General features: G+C 46.5%; 1 protein-coding gene across 1 annotated transcript in view; it reads left to right on the forward strand.

Moving 5' to 3' along the window:
• LOC146443085 (store-operated calcium entry regulator STIMATE-like) overlaps positions 1–22,662 on the forward strand; it is a 29,045-nt gene extending 6,383 nt beyond the window's left edge. The window contains exons 2-8 of the mRNA XM_085082411.1: positions 5,190–5,238; positions 5,471–5,566; positions 7,007–7,128; positions 13,986–14,098; positions 15,137–15,220; positions 16,225–16,341; positions 22,031–22,662. Coding sequence (XP_084938537.1) covers positions 5,190–5,238; positions 5,471–5,566; positions 7,007–7,128; positions 13,986–14,098; positions 15,137–15,220; positions 16,225–16,341; positions 22,031–22,144 — 695 coding nt within the window. The 3' untranslated portion in view covers positions 22,145–22,662. The remainder of the gene's footprint in view (positions 1–5,189; positions 5,239–5,470; positions 5,567–7,006; positions 7,129–13,985; positions 14,099–15,136; positions 15,221–16,224; positions 16,342–22,030) is intronic.

The following is a 22,662-nucleotide window of genomic DNA, read 5'->3' on the forward strand; positions in this document are numbered from 1 at the left end:
TTGTTTTTTTTTAACAGCATTTGTAAGAAAACTGCATGGCAGATAGACTTTAATGATAAAAGTTGGGGTTGGATAAAAAGCTGTCTTTAATGCTAAAAGGGAATAGAAAGTAGATGATTGTTAAGGTCTCTTCCAACCCAAACCATCTGTGATTCTATGATAACTACTTGTGCAATTGCATCACTTTCTTCAGGTGTTGTTCTCTTAATGATCTTGGGGTTTATGGTCTAATTTTTATCTTTTCATGCCTAAACTCCATTTTTTAAGGGACTTGCTTGCATGCTTTATATATGGAGGGAGTCATTCCTGCCTCATCCAGGGCAGTTTGCATTTGAGCTGGAGCCCAGCCTCAGTCCAGGTGTCCTGCAGGACCCACTGTGTCAGCAAATAATGTGTTCTGCTCTCCATGTGCAAAGCACCACTGATGCTTGTTATCTCACAGCTTTGGCTTGTGACCACCTGGCATTTGGGTAAAATGAGAGCTTAACAAATCTGCATAGAAATACGACACAGGGGGTAGAGTGTAAAACTGAGAACCATGCCAGGGTACTCTTCATTGGGGTATTTGGAGTCTCCAGAAGGATGAATGGTCCAGCTGAGACTCCTGAACATCCTGGTTTGGTGGGAGGTGTTCTGCCCATGGCAGGGAGTTGGAATGGGATGTCATTAAGGCCCCTTCCAGTCAAACCATTCCATGAATCCACGAGCATAACCTCAATTTCTGCTCCTTCCTCTGCCAGTTTTCCTGCTTGTGCTTGCATTCTTGTATCTGGTACAAGGCTGATTGGGAGGGAATAAATAAATACACCTAGTACAGACCAGAGGATGGAAATCAGCAGCAGACTGTGTCATCAAACCACTGACAGGTGTTTTGAGGAGGAAAACCAGGACTTTTGCTGCTCCCTGAACTGATGGGGGATATAAATTTCACACTTTTCTAGCCAGCAGCATGTTGGCTGCTCTCTGCACACAGTGGCTGCTGCTTCCTCCCATTGTGTCTGGGGTCGAGCTGTCTGAGTGGCTGCAAGCTCAGGCTAAGAATAGTGCAGACCCCAGGGTTTTGGCTCTGTATCCTGCATGTTGGCTTCTTTCCTGCCTGGGGCTTGGAAAAAGCCTGGGAAAGGGTGTGTCCTGCAAAATAGGTTGAAATGTGTTATTGGAGACTGTAGTTCTGGAAATAGCACAGAGGCTGGGCAGGGGAAGAGCTTCTGTTTCCTGCCTGCTGCAGTAGCTCAGAGTCCTCTTTGGCACAAGCAGAAATAAAGTCATGAGACTTTTGCTAGTGGGACATGGATATGGGGTTTATGGCAGTGAATTTAATCCCCTCTTAAAAGCAGGTAGCAGTATCACCAATTTTGTGCACTTCAGCCTTTATTTTTGGTGGACCTTTCACAATTTAAGTGTATTCATGCACCTAATAGTGCTTCTCATATCAGGTTCATTCTCAGTGCCCATCCCCTGGCCCTGTGGCTGAGCTCAGCTTGAGGTCAGAACTGCATCCCTGTAAATCAAATCTCAAAAGCTTTGTTGAGTCAGCAGCTCCCTTCCAAACCTCAGCTTCAGAATCCTGTGGTTGATTGCAGTAAGATTTGTCAAGGAGGTGGTCTGGCTGTCAGCCAAGCATCTCTAACCACCTCCTAGGGGAATTAAATTTCCCTCTATAACTTTGGAGAAACCTGACTGGGTAGCCAGTGTTGCTTATCACCAGCTGGTTGATGCTGCAGCTAATTCTGCTTAAATGAGGGGTTTTATACCTGTGCTGATGCACAGATTTGCAGCAGATCTGCCTGAATGCAGTGTGGGGTTGATGGGAGATGCAGGGAGAATGCTCCACTGGGAATGTGGTGAGAAACAGCTCAAGGCAATAGGGTTGTTGCTGTCCTCCTTGTCTTAATTGATTATTATAATCAGAATTTGTTGTAGAACAAAAGTAGACTGTGGGACATTGACTGCTGCAAGCTCAGGTAACTTCAGGGAAGTTATCTGTGTCTAGGGTAGGCAGAGCTGTCTGTCCCCTTTCTACTGCATCAAGAGAGCACCATAATGAATATTAACCTCTATATTACCCTGGAAAAAGAGTGAGGACAGCTGTCACTGAGCTTTTATCTTCTGGCTTTCTGACTATTTCCAGATCTATATTGAAAGGCTACTCCAAATCCTTTTTCTTTTAACATTTCACAGATTCTCACTCAGATGTCAGCTTCCCCCCAGCCTGGTGGTTCTGAGGGAATTTCAAGCATCTATGATCTTTATTGTCCTTGACTGAAGAGGAAGGGCTGGGAAGTATTTTGTTTCCTGCCCTACCCTTTCTGAGCCTTTGGGCAGGGAATCTCTCAAATTGTCACTCATCTTCCTTCCCTTCTGGTTCAGCTTCACAGCTTTTTGTCTGCAGCAGCTGGAGCCAAGCAGGGGCAGAGTGGTCACTCATGAGGGCAGATCCTGAGCAAGGCAGGCTGTCATCCCACTGGTGCTTTGCTCATGTTTAATGGGATAGACCTGGGACCCCTTCTGCTGCCTCTTGTAGAATCTTGGAATCACAGAATGGTTGGAAGGGAGCTTAAAGATCATCTTATTCCATCCCCCTGCCATGAGCAGGGACACCTTCCACTATCCCAGGCTGCTCCAAGCCCTGTCCAGCCTGGCCTTGGACACTGCCAGGGATCCAGGGGCAGCCACAGCTTCTCTGGGCAGTCTGTGCCACCACCATAGTGAAGGATTTCTTTCCAAGATGTGCAATAATGTTGCTTCCTTACACAAGCCAGCTCTCTTTGCACATGGACAAAGCTGAGAAGGGAAGCACAGCTAAAATTTTTGATGCTATGGTTGGAGAACTGTTGGGAAGACAAATTCCAGAATCTGTCTGTTGTGGTGTAGACCAGGTACATGCCAGTCTAATTTTCAGTCTAATTGAATGGGGGTTCTCTGCTATCTTGTGCAACTCTGTGCAGTAATCTAAATTTTTAATTGGTGTCGGGTGTTTTTAAAAAGTTTAATTTAGTTGCAAATGCTTGAACTTCAATATCACGTTTTGTTTGCTTGATGCACACACAACTTTCTTTAAAGTAGTGTTAAAGATGGACTGACCTGTCTGAACCAGGGCAGCAAACCCACACCTACAGCTGGTAGAAAACTGAGGTGACTGCAGTGAGTGGAAACACATTTTGAGAAGAGCAAAGGAAATTTCAGCCTTTCTCCAGCCTCATGCCTGTGCATGCCATGGCTTGGCTCTCTGTAGGGCTTGGAAGAGGAGAGGGAAGCTTTGCAGTTGCTGCTCAGTCTCCAGAGCCCTGCTGTGCTCACTGAGCACAAAAGTGCTGTTCTTAGAGGGCTCCATCATCTCCTTGAGTTTTCAAAGATGTGCTGCTGCTCCTGTGTGGATTTAACATCCCCCTAACCCCGGGGCACAGCTACCAAACAACTCTGCTCCCTGTTTAAGCTCTGGTAATCTTGGCTGGATTTCTGGTTTAATTTGGAGACAGCCTGCTGCAGCTCTGCTCAGTAAATGCCCTATTAAGCAGTTAATTATTTCTCTATAATACTAGCTTTTATCTTTAATACAACAGTTTTACTGTCCCTGATAATTACACAGTCTCAGATAACTCTCTTAAATCTAATGAGGCATGACAAGCTGTGTTCAACAAGGCACCACACCATTAACTTCTTACCTCTTACTTGTCATCTTATCACACTGAATTACTGTATTTCCAGCCTGAGTGGCTGTGGATACATAACATGTCACTTCTCATTAAGGAAATAATGAAAATCATCCCTGGTGCCCCTGTGGTTGGGCTGGTGGTCAGCTGGCTGACCTGGTGGCCTGAAGACCTCTCCAACAGCTTCTCTGCAGCACTGTGCTCTTTGCCCCAGGAGCTGAGGCTTGGTTTAAACACTTCTGGCCACTTGGTTGGTGTGATGCTTGTGGGTAGGTGAACTGCAAATGGACCTTTGAAAGGCATCAGTGATGGTTGAGCTTGTCTGTGCTGATGGAAGTCATTGCTGCAGGGGTATCTCATGGTGGGATTCAGCTGGATGAGGGAATCTAAGCTTTTTCTGGATCAGGGTAGGACGGAAATGCTGCAGTGATAGGTGGTGTAAGTTGACTGATGCTTTGCAACTCATTCATGGCAATAATGGATCAGGTCAGGGGAGTGCTGCTTTTTGGTGGATTTGAGAGTGCCTGACTGAGGTCTTGGGATTGGGGAGATCACAGGGTTAGAGAATAGTTTGGATTGGAAAGGACCTTAATGACCGTCTTGTTCCACCCCAGCCATGGGCAGGGACACCTTCCACTATCCCAGGTTGCTCCAATCCCTGTCCAACCTGGCCTTGGACACTTCCAGGGATCCAGGGGCAGCCACAGCTTCTCTGGACAACCTGTTCGAGGGCCTCACCACCCTCCCAGGGAAGAATTTCTCCCCAATATCTAATCTAAATATCTCTTCTTTTAGTTTAAAAGAGTTCCTCATTGTCCTATCACCTTGCAACTAAAACCAGTACAAAACTGCACTTCTGAAACACCAAGGCTCCTGTCAGGGAAGTCCCTGCATCCTTCCCTGTTGTATCAGGAAGGCATTTCCTGGGGAATGACCCCAGGCTGTCCTTTGTGGGGAACCTGAGTGGTAGAATACAGCTGAGGAGAACAAAGCAGTAACCTGGCCTGGTGTTTTCAAAGAAGGAAGAGTTCCTTCCCTGTCACTACCATAATTTCATGTTGCCTGGAAGGACTTTTAGGGCTGGTGGATGATGAACTCTCCCTGGCTCTCCTCAGGTCTCTTCCCATGGTGTGGGAATGCTGTTCATGAGGGACTCCAGGAGCACCAAACACCTCTGCTGTCCATCCTGCTGAGCTCTGGGTGCAGCCATTGCCTCTGGTTGGTTTGCATCCAGGTCAGAGAACAGAATCATGGAATCATTAAGGCTGGAAAAGCCCTCCAGGATCAAGTCCAACCATTAACCCAGCACTACCAAGCCCACCCCTAACCCATGTCCCTCAGCACCATGTAAATGTCTTTTGAGCATTTCCAGGGACAGTGATGCCACCACCACCCTGGGGAAGTCCTCTGGCTTTGCTCAGCTTTAGGCTGGCAAATGCTGAGGGTCCTGCAGAGTTGTTTTTTTTTTAACTGCTTTTGCAGTGAAGATGCATGCAGGCTGCACATGTAATGTAACCCCTGTAATTCTCTTTGCAGTAAAACGATTTAAGGAACCAAAGGCAGAGAGGCGTCCCTGGAGGATATGGTGAGATTTTTCATTTGAAACTTGAAAAGACTGTGTATATGATACTATTTTCTCTTTTACTAACAATCTTCTAGGCCCCCTGTGTATCCTGTATGACATTTAGTTGTTAAATGAAATGTTGTGCTGCTGCTTCCCAAGGAAACCTCCATAAAGCAGCTGGTGCTCCCTAGAAATAAAACTGCCTGCATAGCTCCTCCAGAAAATCTTGGGGTTTTTTTTATTATTATTTCAGGTTTTATGATACCTCCAAGCAAGCAATAGGTGCCCTCTTCATCCACTTTGCCAATGTTTTTCTGTCTGATCTCACTGAGGAGGACCCTTGCTCTCTGTAAGTACACAAAGCTCTTGAAATCATTAATTGTGGAAGGGAGAATCGTGTTGGGAAGGGTCATAAACAGTGGAAATGGATCCATTTGAAGCACTTCATGGGGAAAAATCCTGCTGAGCTTGTTTTTGTGGTCTCTGTTGTTTTCTTTGCTGGTTCTGTTTGGGGGATTTCTAAACCAAACTTCAGACTTAAGGTAGAAGTGCCACTTTCAGCCACTTTGCAGATAAAAATCTCATTTCAGAGTTATCCTCATCTCATTTTAAGAAACTCCTCTAGGCTTCAAAATGCTCCTTAAAACCTCCTGCCCTGTGTCCTTTTTATATATTAAAGTGCAGCACCTTGATATGTTTCTTTAAGCAGACACAAGTTTGGCTGGGGCTGCACATAACCTCCAAAGTGATGTATTGTTGTTTTTACAAACAGACAGTCTTTTAAAATAAACCCTTTCATGCTTATGCTCTGCCCTTTGGGTGTGTTGTTTATTTTTGATGTGTGTTTTATGTTTCCCTGTGCTGCCTGGCTTGTCATCCTGAAACCAGGCAGCTTAAAACCCTCCAGCCCTGTCCCTGGGCTTTGAGGCTCATACTGTGTGTCCTGCCCAGTGCAAACCACCAGAGCCTCATGTTGGTATGGAATGCTCTGATTTCAGCAGCTGGAAGCTGTAAAAAGCCACTCGGAGCTTTTGGATGTAGAAAAACTTAATGTTAGGCTTTCAGAGTGGATATCAAAAGCAGATTGTTGTTTTCAGTTTCTTGGTTCAGAGGCAGTATTGAGCTCTGGAAAAGGAAATGTTCACTGCTGTAGCTCTGTGCTTGGCATTTTCTTCATGCTGTGGAAATCTGACAGAAGATATTGCTGTAATGAAAAACTGCATAAAGGTTTTTGGAGACCTCTTTGTTCCTTCTGCTGAGCAAGGGCACAGCACCTCTCCCAAGCCCTGCCTCTCAGTCTGTGTTTCTGTTTTTGGGAGCCTCTTGCACCTGCTCAGAAAAATGGACTTTCTGCCTCTTCTGCAGCTCAGTTTGTAGGGCAGCTGTGGTGTCCAAAAAGCTGCCATTTTCTCGTGTGAAATTCTAGAACAATTTGGTTCTGTTTCCTCTGAAACTTGGGGTTTCACTCTTTTTAATAAGAAAAAAAAACATGCTGCAAATGGGGGTTTGGGGGGCTAAGTTTTGAGGAACATTTATTGCTATATGAATAAATGAGCAGTGCCAGAGAGTTGGTGGAGCCTGTCCCTTCTCTCCTGAACAAGCTTTTAAGCTAAGAAATCACTGCTAAGGCTATAGGAAAATGCAATAAAAGAGAAAGAAAGTGAGTGTAGATTGTTAAGTGGGGTTATTTAAAATCTTGGGGTTTTCTTATTGATTTCCCTATTGAAATTAAAGATTTTGAATGAGACTTGAGAACACAACTGAAGCCTGAATTTTCCTCTGCTCCTAGCTACCTTATTAATTTCATCCTTGATGCCACGCTGGGGATGCTGCTGATCTGGCTGGGTGTGAAAGTTGTCTCCTGGATTGTGCAGCACAAGAAATACACATACCTTGTCTTCGGGGAGTATGGTAGGTGTCACCTGCTCTGCCCAAAGAGGGTTGGTGTGTTTCCAGCTGGGAATGGGGACAAGAAAATGTCCCCAGGAACTATAATTTTGGGCTGAAATGCGAGCAGCTGCCTTCTGTTATCCCTTCTCCAAGGAGCTCATGAGGGTGAGTTAAATCGAGTTAAACGCTGGGACACTGGACTGTAGCAGGGTGGTAAGGAAAAGCTGAACATTTCTTTGGATGTGTAATACACCCCAGGACATCCATGTGGTAAATTGATGTGTTTGGGGTTCTTTTGTGGGTTTTTCCCTAGCCTCTCCGTTCAGAACATGGAGTTGTTGAATTTGCCTTGAGCTGTAGTGGGCATCAGCCAGGCACAGTGTGTCGCTAAAACTGACTTCTCAAGTCGGAGCTCTCCTTAGATTCCTGCCTTGACATGGAGAATTTTCAGAAAAGCTCCTCTCAGGCAGCCCCACTAGAGGGTAGCAGTTCCCTTCCAAAAGAGCAGAGCCAGCCTCCAGGAGAAGCTGCGAGAAAAGGGAAAAAATAATTCTTTGCCTATTTTACGTTGTATCTAGTATACAGATTAATTCAGTCGTACTTTAGAAAATATATCTTATTCATACAAATTGCCTTCTTGCCTTTAAGACCTTAATCATTAACTTTGTTCTGAAGTTAATCTGGTTTCTTTGTATTTTTAGTAGCTGGTTTGGCATCTGAGCTGGTGAGACTTGATGCCAAGTCTGGGCTGAGCTAGGATTAGTTTGGGGACTACCTTCTGTATTTTCCTGAATAGCTCCTCCTTTGTAAAAGATCCCTAAAGTCAGTCAGATGGGACAGCAGAAGAATCCAGGTATTCTTGGTTCAGGAACTGGAATTTTTCCCCTTTTTGAGGAACAAGAACTGGAAACATAACCACAGCCATCCCAGGGCACAGCTTCAGTTTTGTGTGCCACGTCTGCAGTTGAGCAGAAGCAAGGAAACATGAAAAGTGTATTGGCAGAACAATGATGAACTTCTGTTGAGCTGTAGCTGGCCTCTCATTAGGTCTGGCTTAGACCACAGAAACAGCTCACTCCTCTGAGAAAACCTTGCTTTCATTAGTAAAAAATAAGTTTGTGCTGTTGCTTGAATTTGGTTCTTGGACTGGGGGTTAAATATCTCATCCATCAAGCACAGGTTTTGGTGCAGATCTCTGGCCAGAGTGATCCCAGTGGAAAATTCAGGTAGGAGCCAAGTGACATGTCCAAGGCAATGCTGTGGCAGGGCTGGGGAAGGAAAACACTCTTGTCCTCATCTCGGGTGTTAAGTAACTTCCAAACCAGTTGGGAAGATGCTTGTAAACTTTGTACAGTTTGATGCAGGCTCCAGGAATATGATTCATTTTCTGGGCTAATTGCTCTACCAGACTTTTGCTCCTCTGGAGAATTGAGGGAAGCAACATTAAATCCTGCAGAAGAAGAAGGGCAGAAAACCAGGGCAGCACTAAATCCATGTTGCCAACAGCAGTCAGTGCCACTGTTCCAACCATCAGAACAGAATGGTTGTGGTTTTGCCCAGTAGAGCCAATACCCATCTTCCTATATCAACTCGGAGCAAAAAATTTTTTTAAATCTGTTGCAGCTGTATCCTCCCAGCTTGTGGTTGCATCCCTTCAACTGATGGAAACCCCTGCAGTTGCCCTTTGGTTTGGGCTGCAGCAGTTCCTCCTGCTCCACAGTTCTTCTCCTGCCCCCACAGCCCTGCCTGGCTCCCCCTGTGCAGCTGCAATAGCTGCATTAATGGAGAAGAAAAGGGAAGGGAAAGCACTTAAATCTGTGCTGCTATTTAAAGCATTCAGCTGTCCAGAATTGTTTAGAAAAATCAATTACTTCCATATTTCCAAAAACCCAGGAACAGGCATTCTGAGATCAGCCTCTCTTGTGCCTGAGCTTGTGGCCAAACACTGCTGCAGCCAGGAATGACCTGGTTTATAGTTAGTGGGGAATGAAAAGCTCCTGTTTGCTTATGTTCCTCCATCTTTGCCCAACAGCTCTTGATTACTGTCTGAATTGCTTCTAAGCACAGGAAACTGCATTTTGAAAGGTGCTGTCTCTTCTAAAAATGCCTGGGCCCTTAGATCAGATTGAGGGAGTGTGCTCTTGGCACAGGTGGGCTTTGGGGAATGATGCTTGCCTTATACCTGCTCACAGCTAACAAACTTCTACCCCTGGAGGTGTTGAAGGCCAGGTTGGATGGGACCCTGAGAAACCTGATGGCATGGGGATTGGAGCTAGGTGATTTTTATCAGGTCCATTCCAACCCAAACCCTTCTCTGATAATTCTGGGAAATTCCACAAATGCATCATTGCTGCAGCAGGTCATGACCATAGATGCTGCCATTGTAGGGATCCAATGCAGGGAGGAGAACAAAGCAGTTTAGGCTTCAAAATACATGGGAGGTGGATCCCCAAGTTCTTGGAGGTGCAGTTGGGGCTGTACAGACTGAGCAGGGGAGGTGCTGGCTCCAGTCAGAGCATGCAGATTGAGTCTGGTTGAACTTTGTGCCTCATCTCCAAACTGGTCCAGCTCTCTTCTCTCTCATCATGGCAATGAGCAGCTCCCTAGAGGGAAACTCTGGACATTTTAATTGTCATTAATGTTTCTTTGGGATTACTCCAGTGTTTAAGTAAGCAAATGCTATGGATTTGCATTGAGATTTCCTGCAATGCGCTAGTAAATTTTTCTAAAGGAGCATTAAGAAATGTGGGGGAGGAAGTGTTCTCACTGGAAAATGTCCCTCTGGATGCCCATCTGCATGTTGATTTGTGGTCACTGGCTAGCTAATCCTGATGCTTTGTGCTCCTTCAGTGTCTGGAAATGGAAAGGCATCTTCCTTGGAGGCCTTCAAAGTCTGTTTAGTGGCCTGTTGAACTCTGCTGGTCAAATTTAGTTGTAAGAGAATATGCTCTGTGCCAGCTGCTGAGTTTAACTGAGGACCTGTGTAGGCTGCTTTTTGGCCCCGTGGTGATGTTGTACAAAATTTCCATAACAAATATTCCCACGTCCTGGAGCAGTCAAGGGAGCTGGCTGCTAATGCTTGAGGAAATACTGCTGGAAATAGCTCTAACCTGAGGGGCTTTCCTGTCCTCATCCTGCTGGGCCTTTCCACCTCCAGGACCAGGAGGGAAAAGTAAGGAGAGGACTGAGAGTCCTGCTCAGGGACTGAATGTGTGGTTGGATCTTTTGCTCTGAGCAAAGCTCTGAGCCTCCTAGAGCTGGGTGAGAGCAGAACTGTTTCTGGGAATAAGAATTCCTGTAAAGTCCTATTCTGCTGCAATAAGAATACCCCTAGGGACCAAAGATCCAGAGCAGTGCTGTGACACTGCACACTGGGGATAAATTCCAAGGGTGCACTCACTTTTTTGCAGTTCAGCAATGCAACAGGTTGTCCAGAGGAATTGGGAATGCCCCATTCCTGGAAGTGTTCAAGGCCAGGTTGGATGGGTTTTGAACAACCTGGTCTAGTGGGAGGTGTCACTGCCCATGGAATCCCTCAAAGCCCAAACAATTCTATGATTCAGTCATTTTAGTTCAGATGCAGAACATGCCAGAGAGGGTCTGAGGTGTCCACTGAACCCATCTGGCTGCTCTGATGCATCACATTTCCATCTCTGAAAACCTGTTCTTGCCCTTCAGCTAAGCCTGTCATGCAATTCAGAGTTTACTGCCCTTTCCTACCCTTCTCTCTACTTGGTACTGACAATTGCTCCCTTGGTTTTGGAAGTGCTGTTTGAGTATCTCTTAAAAAGTTTTTATTGACCTTTTTTCACCTCCACCTTGTCACCCAGTACAACTTTGAATGCTTTCAAATATCTGCCTTTCCTCAAACCCCCTAAACCCTCCATTCTTGCTGCCATTTGGTGTGGTTAAACTTTTTTCCTACCTGCTTTGTGCTCACACAGTCCCCAGAAGACTGTAAATAAAGCTGTCTGGCAGTGACATGTGGGCTGTGCTGACAGCTCGGTGCATTAGGCAGCCTGGATTAAAACTAATCCTGTTGTGTGGTAACAGCTCAAATAGCTCAAGCACTGCTGCTCTGGCTCCCCTGCAGTTGGGCTCCCACGCATGAGGGGAACATGAGACACATTTCTGTGAGGTTGCCAGGGGTTCCAGTGGTCCTTGGGCTGCTCCAAGGAAGTTTTACTGATTTTTGGGGAGCCCCAGGAATGCTGCTGGAGGAGAGCAGTCAAAACTCAGTGCTTGCACCCTTCAAAGTGAAGAGGATATTAATTTCTGTGATGATGGGAGATGGCTGTAGGAAGGTTTTAGCAGAGGATGTTCATTAAGCTGAAGGGAGAGGCTTGTGATAGACTCAGTGTGTAGAGCTGAGATGTCCTGGGTTAACTCCCAACTAGAACCAGAGACAAGAAACTGGAAGGGTACAAAGGGAGTGTAATACATATAATTTCCTAACAGATGTGATGTGGAGGCTGCAAAGATCCTTTGGACCAGTTCCTCACTCTCCTACAAGGAAAGGAAAGTTCTAAATTGAGCAAAGAGGAGGACATCTATTTTGTTTTAATTTTTTTAGCCTCCAGGTATCAGATTAGTTTTTGCTGGCTGGCACTGTGGTGTGGCAGAAAGTCTTGTGGACACTCTCTGAGATTTATGTAATAAAAACACGTTGTGTAAGAAGAATGTTTTCTCATCCATGAAGCAGGATAACCTCTGGACAGCACTTGATCCATTAAAGACATCAGTTTGAATGTGAGGATGCTTCTGACCAGCTTTCTGGAAAGCAGTTGCACAGTAAAAACTCCTCTTTAACAAGGGGAAAAAAGATTTTCAGTCTCTGAAGGAAACCTCAAGAAAATGTACCAACATTTAGATGGCTTTCTTGCAAACTAAAATGAAAGTTTTTGGGGTGAAGGGCTGTTAACCTTGAATACACAGGCAAGTCCATACTAGGATGGGTCAAAGCAGGTTGTTTTTCCTAGTGTCTGTGTGAGCCAAAACCTGCCTCAGGCTGTCCATTGCACTGAAGGAAGACCCACAGCCTGCTGTTGTGATAGTGAATGGCAGTGACCTGTCCCCAAAAGGGTGTGAGGGGGCAGGTATTTGGGAGGGATCTCAAACTTGCTGCTGCTTTTTGGGCAAGCTGAGATGACAGAGGGAAGTGCTGTCACAGAAGAGCTGATTCACAAAGGGTCCTGTGGCTCTTAGCCCTGTCCCTCCACGGGGGACAGAGCACAGCTGACAACACAGAGCAAAAGGGAAAGAGTTCAAATGCAGGAAGGACACAACGGATGTGTTTGTTTTCCTGTTTTGTTTGTACTCGGAGCTCTGATGGGTGGTGGGAATGTGGGGGTTTGTGGCAGAATTGCTTGGTTTTGGGGAAAGGGGCAAAAAGGTGTACGAGACCTGATGTGTGCCAAAGGCAGCCAGGCATCGTAACCTTTTAGGAGAGGTTTTTAGGAGGATCAAAGCCTCTCTGACACCAGCCTGTAGCTGCCAGCTGCCTCTAACACTGCTCCCTCTCCTCACAGACCACCCATTAAGCTGTTCCTTGCCAGGGAGCAGAGATTCTGCTCTCCAAAATCCTCCGTGGGCTCTGCTGGGTGTGCTTGTGCATAACCTTCCTGGCTCCCTCTTCCTGCCCTCCCCCTGTGCAGTTCCTGCTGGTTTGGCTCTCTCTGCTTGCTCTCCTCATCCCTGCACCCTTGGCCTCCCAGTCCTTCCCTCTCCCCTCCTTTGCGTCCTTCTCAGTCAGGGCTTGAGCAATTCAGAATTTGGGGCACAAGGTGATCCTACTGGGGACACTACTAGGATGCCTCTATATTTTAGCTGTAGCTTTGCGATGAGGCAGATGTTCAGGGATGTCGCTAAAAAATGTCAGAATAAGGACAAATGTACAAGCAAACCTGTTTTGCTCTTGCTGGGAAGCAGATCCCCACGGAGCTGAGGCTTGGTTGGACACCAGCTCTCACTAAATCCCAGTGTGTGCTGCTGATTTTTGTGGCCAGAGGTTTTTACTGGTGTGGATAAATGTGCCTTTGCAAACTGCTGGCATTGTCTTCCCCTGCCCCATCTTGACAAAATTGCGCTGAAAAGTGGGGAAAAATGAGGCAGAGCTCCCAGCCTGCTGTCACCTGGCCATGTCAAGCACTGGCATTTCACAGTGCCAACTGCATGGGTTCCCTTGCACGGATGGAATTCCAAATTCCAGCCCAATTATGCTGGGAACAGGTGTTGCCAGGGGTTATCTTTGGTTTTAAGTGGTAAGAGGAAATGCTGCAGCTTTCCTAAGCCAGATAGAGTGGCTCAGTTTTTGCAGACCTGAGATATTCTGGAGAGCCAGGGGAGGTGATAACCAGCTGGCAGAGTGCTTAGAGAGGGCTGAAGCAAGCACATGTAATAGATACAGAACCATTATTGTTGTTAACAATACAAATATGCTTTTCCTTATTACTTGGTGAGTACCCTGTTGGAAACATTCGTATTTAATCAGCATTGATTCTTTTTGAGTGAATTGCTTTAAAACCTGGGGTGATGGAGCCCCTGTCTCTTGCTCAGATGGTGTCACATAGCCAGCCTTTCACTTCATCAGTGAAATAAAATAATTCAGGTTAGGGCTGAGAAGTTGTCCTGCTTGTAGTGAAAATGGTGACTTGAAATTTTCAAACTGTTTCTGGCAACTCTGTGGCTTGGCAGGGAGCAAATTTCAAGTGATATCTTTAATGATTGATTTGCATTTACTTTATTTTATAGAGGAGCGTGCAGGTACTGATTGGTCCTTTTAGACAGGAGGGTCAGGATCAAGCATGAGGCTACTTTTCTGCAAGGCTGTTTCCTTCTGTCCTCTTATTAAATCCAGATTTAATGTGCCGTTTTTCCAGGTGACCCTCCACAAGCTGCTGCCTGGATTGGCCAGTGTATCCTCTACTTGCTGATCATGGTTTTTGAGAAGACTGTGATTAGCCTTGTCCTGCTTATCCCTGGCTGGACAAAGGTAAGCAGTATTTTTCTAGCTGTAGCTGTTGTGGTTTGTTTTTTTGTCAGCTTTGCCTGATTCATGGTTCCCATTATTGAAGGCCTTTAATCCTCACACTTGTTGACATCACTCTGTAATCATTAGCTATTACTTAATTTTGGGAAACATGACTTTCATAATGGTTTGGCTTTTGGTGCATTCTCTTGCTAGTCAAAAACTAATGGAATAAGATGATGCTTTAATTTTCTTTCCCATTCTTGGAAGGTTAAAATGGGCTGGGCTGGCAGCTGAGCTCCTTCAGTTCTGCCAGAGGATTTCTGTTATTCTGTCAAGTCAGTCCACATTGGTGTTTTGTGATCCTGTGCCTAAACCAGGGGGACTCTTTTAGATTAATTTAGAAACAACTACCCAAGTAGCATGTTGTCTTTTCCTGCTCAGCTGCTTCTGCAAGGTTCCTGATGCAATGCTAATTGTGTTGAGCAGAAGTTTATCTTAAAAAAAATAAAAATAATACCCTGTGGGACTTTTAGCCATGTACCTGGTGGCAGGTAGGTGTGATGGGCATAAAACCCAGTTTTGGGAGCCAATGGTAACTCCAGTTTGGAGTGCACTCACACCTAATGCCTGGAGCAGCAGTCTGGGAGCACTTATCTGTTCAAGGGTTGTCCTTCAAACTCAGTAGCCCACAGTGCTGATACTTGGGTGTGAACTTGTTCAGCAGCACAAATCCAGATCCAGAGATGCTGTTGGATTCCTTTCCATGATTACTGCTCATGGCTGGTGTCCTTATTGTGCAGATGAGCTCTAGGGAGCCAAGGGAAGTCCCACCAGTTGTCATGGATAGTTACACTGAAAGACTTGCAGTTCTTGTTTCTGTACAAAGTCATGTGTTTGGCAGCTGGGCTGAGGGAATATCCTGTGTAATCTTTCTAAGAGCTGGGTTGAGGCAAAGGCTGCAGAGCTCTGGCTGCTCATGTAAGGGGACAACCAGTTGTCATCAAAGGTTTTGCGACAGAGCTGTTCAAATACTGCTTCTAAATGTTTTCTCCTCTGCAGCTTCAGCAGATCCTCCTGGGTTACATCCCAAACCCTCAGCTGGAGCTTGTCCTGGTGATGTTTGTTGTGCCTTTCATTGTCAATGTAAGTGGTGCCTCTGCAAGTGCTGGGTGGGCTGGTTTGGAAATCATGGTCCATGCTTATGGGATTGTGCACAGGGACTGGCTGGGGACAACCTTGAAGTGGCTGGGATGGGGTGGAAGGGTGTGGAAATAAATATATCTGTCACTGCCATGGTCTCTGTGCCCAGTTCCCATCCCTTCCTCTGAGCTGCTGTGAGGTTGACTCTCCACCTCCTGGAATAAAGCTGAGTCTTGGTAGCTGAGGGCTGATCTCAGCAGCATGCTATGGGCTCAGGGATGCCCAAAACTCCTTTAAGCTTGTATGGGATGGCTTGTAACTTTGCAACCTGCTCATCCAGTCATTTGGCTGCACTTCAGATTGTGTTACAGCAAGATAAGGTGCACAGGGTTACCCAGAACTGTTGTTCTTCTCAAAACTAGTTTGACAAAACCTATTGAAATCTTAGCTCTTTCCTGGTCCCCCTGATTCTGGGTAATCCTTGACCTGCTGCTCAGTTCCTAAGATGGGAAGTGGGAACAAGGTGTTGACATTCAGATGCTCCCTTGACAAGCAGAGTTGAACTCACTTTAAACTCATCCCACGCACATTTCAATGAATGCAGCACTGGCAAAATTGGATTGACCTGCCTCTCCACCATCCCAGGCTGCATTTCCTCATTAGAAAGCAAATTCTGGTCCTCAAAAACTGACCATGGACAGGTTCAGGCAGATGACCCTTGGATGGAGCTTGGTTCAGTGGTTATATTCTGATGGAAGCTATCATGGTCTTTTTTTTTTTCCCTTTGTCTTCAACAACTGTGGAATCAATAGGACTTAGATAAGAAGGGACCTTAGGAATTTGACTCATTCAGTTCCCATGGACACAGTTGATGCAGGGTTGATTCAGATACGAGGTTGATCAAGGCTGGATGTCTGGAGAGCCCAAAAGGAGAAGAAATATCTGTGATTGAATGATTTTGTATTTTGGTGTCTGCAGTCTATTCATGTAACTTCTTTCTGTCCAAGGCCATTATGTTCTGGGTTGTGGACAGCTTGATCATGAGGAAATACAAGCAGAAGGATACCCTAGACATCAATGGATCCATAGAAACTCCTCGGGCCAGGAGGACTGAGGAATCTCAGGTGAGACCAGGGATACAAACTTGTGGGATTGTCTGTGTGTTTTACCACAACTCTGTAACAGAACATCACATTGCCTAGACCTGGGGTGGTGCTTCATGAGTGTGGGTGATGACCCTGCAAAGTCAAATTAACTCTGTCTAACCATGAGCAATGTCACAGCCCATGAAATGTTACTGAAATATTGCCCTGAATTACGACAGTAACTTGGGGGGATCAGCTGGCTTCTGCACTGATCTGTGTGTGCAGGCTGAAACTGTCACTCTGAGCTTTGCTGAATTTAATTGTAATTAATTTTGGCTGGGAAGAGCTTATTTTCCTCACTGTAATTGCTAGCATCCTTTTTAGAGGACAAGGCTTAGCTGGGAATCCTATTTTTGTCAGCATTTGGTATTTTTTTAACCCGATGATTGTCCCTTAGCTGGAGGAAGCTGGTTTTTGTGCAGTCTGAGCTTGACACTAAAAAGTTATGATGGGGGAGGAAATGCTGCAGTTCCAGCAGACTTTGTTCTTCTTAATGGTGTGTGGTTTGCTGGGTAGGTGGTGTCTGCTTCTTACTGATTTTTGGGCAGACACCTGGGAGGAAGTCCCTTCCTTCTCCTGGCACCCAGGCCTGGTTTCAGTGGTTTGTGTGCAACTGCTGATATCCTTGCAGCTCACTGGCAAGACCTACAGAGGTAATTCCTGGCAATCACAAACTGGCTCCTGGAGGAGCTTCTGCTGAGGAATTTGGGATGAACAGAAATAGCTCTTGCTCTCTGAGAGCTCTTTCATCAGGAGAAGCTCAGCTCTCGTGCTGATGGGTGGGATGGCCCATCACTGGTGGAATTACAGCACACACAGGGGTAGTAATGTTTTACAGTGTGTGCTTCGCAGTCTGCACAGCAGCCAAGGCTTCCCTCTCCCAGGAGGACAGTGGGGATGTGGCCACTGCTTGTGCAGTGTCAGGGGAACCCTGGCTCTGGCAGATGTGAGCAGCTGTTGAGACAAGTGAGTCACTCCTCCTGGCCCTGCCTCTGGACAAACAGCCCTGACCAGGTCACTGGTGGTAAAGCCCTGCCCTGCTCACTGGATGTATTCCTGAGGCCCAAGGTCAGTTAAAATTATACCAGCTCAGAGGCAGAGGAAAGGAGTTGTCACCTCTAGTTGAGGCACAAGCCTCCTTCAAGCTTTTGGAACCAAAACTTGCAGCATCCACTCCCACAGATGATGTCACAGGGATTGCTCCTCCATGGAAATGGAGCTGAAGCTCTGCCTTGTTCCACTGAACACTATTTTGTGACCTCTAGCTCAGTTTTGGATAACCTGAAAGGACAATACCTGCTCATTTCCATGTGCTTCCTAGGAAAGCCTCTTCTGGCAGGTCAATAGAGAGGAAGCTTCAAGTGGTGGAAACAATTCTCACCATCTACCTCCTTCCATCAAAAGCTTCTCCCATCTTCCAAGTACTTGACTGCTTTTCTCTGAAGACTTCAGCAAAAATTCTGCAATGTGCAGGTCATCTGTCCAACCTCAAAACCTCTGAGCCATCACTGCAGTGGAAGTGGGCGGGTTTCTACTCAGAGCAGTCTGCAGGGATTGCATCCTCTGTGCTCAGGCATGTTCCTGTGCCTCTGGCCTGACAGATATTTTGGGCAGTGAAGGAAGCAAATGAAGAAATACACAAGTGGGTGACCTGTTTTCCAACTCTTTCTTGGCACTGGGCCTGGAGGAATAGCTACAGGCTCCTGCTTCATGTGTCAGCTCCTTAAGCTGTGAACTGAAGATCATGTTGTCTGGCTGAGCCCTACAGCTGGATTTACTGGAATTTGGGCTTAAAAGCAGAAAATGAGCATTTGCTGGGCTTATTGCTGCTAATAACCTGTTCAGGTGGGGGAATTTCTCCTCTCCCTGCTGCCCAGTGGAGGAGAAAGGGGGGCTGAGGAGTCTGTGTAGGGCAGAGCTAATGTGTCCCACATTTATCAGGGTTCATCAGGGCTGTCTCGCTGCAGGCGCCACCAGCTCCCCATCTCACTGCCGACTTGAATTTCAGCCCTCTGCCTATCTCACCAGTGGAGTGTCATTATTTTCACATGAACTAGCAGTTTGTGTTTGGAAAAGGAGGAGGAGAGATAGGAAGGAGAATGGAAAGACTGGGCTGAAGTTAACCTGTTCAAAGCCCCCGCTCTGGGTTTTCTCTGGGGGCAGCAGGAAAACTCAGTTTTGTCCTTGGCTTGGTAGAGCAGCTGGGCAGCAAGAAAAAACCCAACAACAGCAATCCTATCCCTGGTGTCACTCAGTAACTCTGTGACTGCAGCCAAGGAAGTGGCAGCCTCTTGTGAACCTTAGGGCTCCTCTGGTGAGCCAGAGGATGAGCTCTTGCTACTTCTTTACACTGAATCCCTGAAAGGGACAAACTCCCTCTATGGTTGGAAGAATTTCACCCTTTCTTCCTTCCATGTCAGTCTTAAGCTTTGTGTTGTTTCAGTCTCCTGCCCTGCCTTGTAAATTTTCATGGAGTATATTTTTTTCCCTCTTGGGGGATAGAAAAAGGTCTCTCTCTCGTGCCAGTCTGCATCCAGTACTGTTCAGCCTGAGGAAATTAATTCATCTGCAAGGTCCTCATTTTTGCTTTGTATGTGTCCTGCCCTTGACCCTGAGGCTCTTTTCCCTTGCCCTTGTAACTCCCAGTGAACTCTAGATCTTATCAGTGATTTCTTTGTTTCCTCCACTCAGGAAAACAAGGCAGTTTTAATAATGTTTTATTTGATCTTTTTTCAGTTGTTTTTTTTTTTTCCCCAAGGGAGGTGGATGAGTTTCTGTTCCTTTCCTGAAGGCTTATATTTTCAGAGCAGTCCTTAAAGGAAAAGTCCAGTGAGAGTGGTACTTGTGAGAAAAATTAAGGAGAAACTAGAGGCTAGTTTGAGGTTGGGAAGAGAGTTAATACACTGCATGAGGCCCTGCCTTTGGTCAGCATGTTCAGCACCTGTCCTAATTGCCTTCATAAGGAACTCTGAATTTTGGCATTCACTAGACTGAAGATGCTGATAAACACCAATACAGTGCTACCTGCTATTAGTGTAAAAACACTAGAAACTCCAAGAGCAAGTTGGATTTGCCTGTTGCTTAGTTGAGAAACAATTTTCTTCTTTTTTTTTTTTTTTTTAAATTTTTAGTTCAAACTCATGGTGAACTCAGGTGCCAGGTCCTTACAGGGAAGATAAATGAAGGTGAGCACAGAGGTGCCTCTGGAAGGAAATTGTCCCACCTGTCAGTCTTACTGATTTGGAGCAGCTCAAGCTGTGGAATGTGTGAGGTATTTGAGGACTGCTGAGCGAGACAGCAGCACGTTGTCCCAGGACTGGGAAACCATGTCCCACTCCCAGCTGTGCCACCACCCTGCTGTGATCCTGACCTGGATGCATCTGCAGGGGAAGAGCCTTGTCCAAGTTGAGCTGAAAACTCCCAGATTGAAGTTGGGCTTGAAAATGATATCTGAGGGTATGTCCTGTCACTGTCATGGTGGGTGACAAGGTGCTCTGCTGTGATGATGCTTCATGGGGAATTGTGGAAAGGTTACTCAGGGACTGCTGGCTCATGTGGCTTCCTCCAAGTGTATGGTGGGCAGGTAGCAGCCTGAAAAGGTGTGGATGCACAGCCCTGTGTCACCATCCCTGCTTGGCTGCCAAGGGGGTTTGAGTTTTCAGCTGAAACCCACCCAAATCACCAGTTTATCAGGCCCCACAACCAGTCTGCTGCAGCCTGTCAGAGCTCAGTGAGTTCACAATACTGTGTGTGAGGAATTACCGACATGATTTTTCAGGTTCAACAGCATCACAATATTAATGTGATAAACAGAGGAAGTCTTCACGTGAGGAAAAAGGAAACTTTCCAGTGTGTGTCCTGAATGAAAAAAAAAATCCTTAAAACCAATGAGAGGGACAACAAGAGAGCTTAATCTGGTCTGTTACTGTCCTTTGGGTGTCTGACTGTGAAGATAACAACACTGGATGGAGGGGCTGGGGTGTGTGAGAGGGTGGGGAGGAGGAAATCTTCCCCTGCGGCTCTTGTGCTCCTTTGAAGTCACTGACTCACTGGAGTTTTGTTTTTCCTGTTTGGTGGTTTTGTTGCTGTGGTGATTGGCCCCGTGGTGCTGCCTGAGTGTTAACAAGTGGAGGGCAAGTGAATTCACAACTGTGTGTGGAAATGGACAGAGATAGGGGTAATTCGCCCCTGCTCCTGGTTTTGCCCAGGGATCCTGGGCTCTGGGACTGGTTGAGCTCTTGGGGATGTTCTCTCTGTGTGGAAAGGCCATGTATCATCCCTGGACTTTGGCCTTTGAGCTGGAACAGGGACACTTCATAGTGGCAATGCAGCTTTTCTTGCCCAAACCTGGGTGTTTGAGGTAAGGAGAAAGGTGTAGGATGAGATGGAGCAGTCTGGTCTGGAGCAAAAGTCTGATGAGGAGCAGCTGGGGGTGTTTAGCCTGGAGAAAAGGAGGCTCAGGGTCACCTTATTCCTCTCCTCAAATCCCTGAAAGGAGGTTGGATCTAGGTGGGGATCAATCTCTTCCCCCAGGTAACAAGAACAGGACAAGAAGGAACAGCCTCAAGTCACACCAGAAGAGGTTGAGATGGGATATTAGGGAAAATTTCTTTACTGAAAGGGTAGTCAGGCACTGGCACAGGCTGCCCAGAGAAGTGGTGGAATCACCATCCCTAGATGTGTTGAAAAAACATGTAAATGTGGTGCTCAGGGACATTTAGGTTTAGTGGTGAACTTGGCAGGGCTGGGTTCACACTTGGACTCAGGCTAGGAGGTCTTTTCCAGCCTTGAGGATTCAGTGATTCTAATCTGTCCAACCATGAATATTACCTGTGTGAACTGCTGGCTGGCTGGCATTGGGTTTCAGCTCTTCTGCAGTCAGTGCAGCCATCACCTGGGTAAAATCCAGCCTTTTTCCTCTCCCAGATGATGTGGCTGGAGGATGCCTGCACATGGCTCCATCTGTATCATGCAAATGCTCCAGGCTGATGCAGCCTCTGGTGGCCTCCAGTGTGGAGTTAACTACTGAGGATGTTACTGTTCCTGGGGGCAAAGGGCAGCCTTTGGGTCCTGCAGCCAAAAAAAAAGTGCTTTTTTACCTCAAACACCAGTGAGAGGTGTCGCTGCTCTGCTTTGGCTCCCAGAACTCGTCCTGAGCCAGGAGCTGTTGTGCCAGGCAGAAATGAGGTGCTGCCAGGCTGACACCACTGCTGAGCTGGTTGGCCATGGCTGAAACTAAGCTTGTGGCTCTGCCTGACCTTCTGGCTGTGCTCTGGAGGTGACAAGTGGCTGGGGATGTTGGAAAAGGTCTCCAGGTGGTACGCTGTCCACAAAATGCGTGGCCTCATTTCTGTGCATGTTCACTGAGGCTTCAGCCTGGCCTGAACATCCATGTGTGAGTCCTGTGCCATGGGAACAGGGCCTTCAGCTGCCCACTCTGCTCTCAAGGAAGGGGACTGGGACACCAGATGGTCCTGGTGTCTGTGCCCAAATCTGCCTGGCTGTTGTTGGAGAGATGGTTCAGATCACCCTGAGACCTCACCCATCTGCCAGAGAGGACTGGATCTGCCAGCAGACCTCTGTAAGGGGTGCTTGACTTGTTCAGCAAGCAGGATTGAGAAATATGAGACCTTTCACTCCATCATCATCTGCCTGTTCTCCTTTCTAGGTATTGCTCTCTCCAGACATGGATTTGGATCAGTCTGAAAGCGACCAGGATGTTTCAGGACTGCAGGAAACCAACCAGAGGATGACACAGTCCAAATATCAAGTGGTCATCTGACCACACTGGACAAGGGAGGAGGAGGAAGGAGCAGCACTGTGATCCTTGAGCTGGCCAAGGAAGGGCAGGGTGGGGAATGCTGGTTGATCCCTATGGATCTACAGAGATCCTTTTGCCTGCCTCATCTTAGACATATCCTGCAGTTGTCTTGGGGATTATATCTGTGCATCCTGTACAGGCTTGAGCAGTATCTGCTTTATCTGTCTGCCCCACATGCAGGCATACTGAAGTTGGGGATGCAGGGATGTATTTTCCCTGGCTGGCCAACTGGGTGTGACTTTTTTTTGTCAGGGCTAGAGACTGAAATGAAAAGATTGTCTGCTTTTTTAATAGAAAAGGAAAATAAAAAAAAAAGACTATTCAGTACTACCTGAACTGTGACACTTTTATATGCACAACACTCAAAAGAATTGGTTTGCAATATGTATTTAAATGTCTTGAATCGGGAAGATTGTCTCAGTGGATCTGACTCTTTTTTTACTGTTTTATAAGGAATCCAATAAATATTTGACCTAAAA

Source organism: Lichenostomus cassidix, chromosome 1Aa (genome assembly GCF_008360975.1).
Source record: "Lichenostomus cassidix isolate B80296 chromosome 1Aa, HeHo_3.0, whole genome shotgun sequence".
NCBI lineage: Eukaryota > Metazoa > Chordata > Aves > Passeriformes > Meliphagidae > Lichenostomus > Lichenostomus cassidix.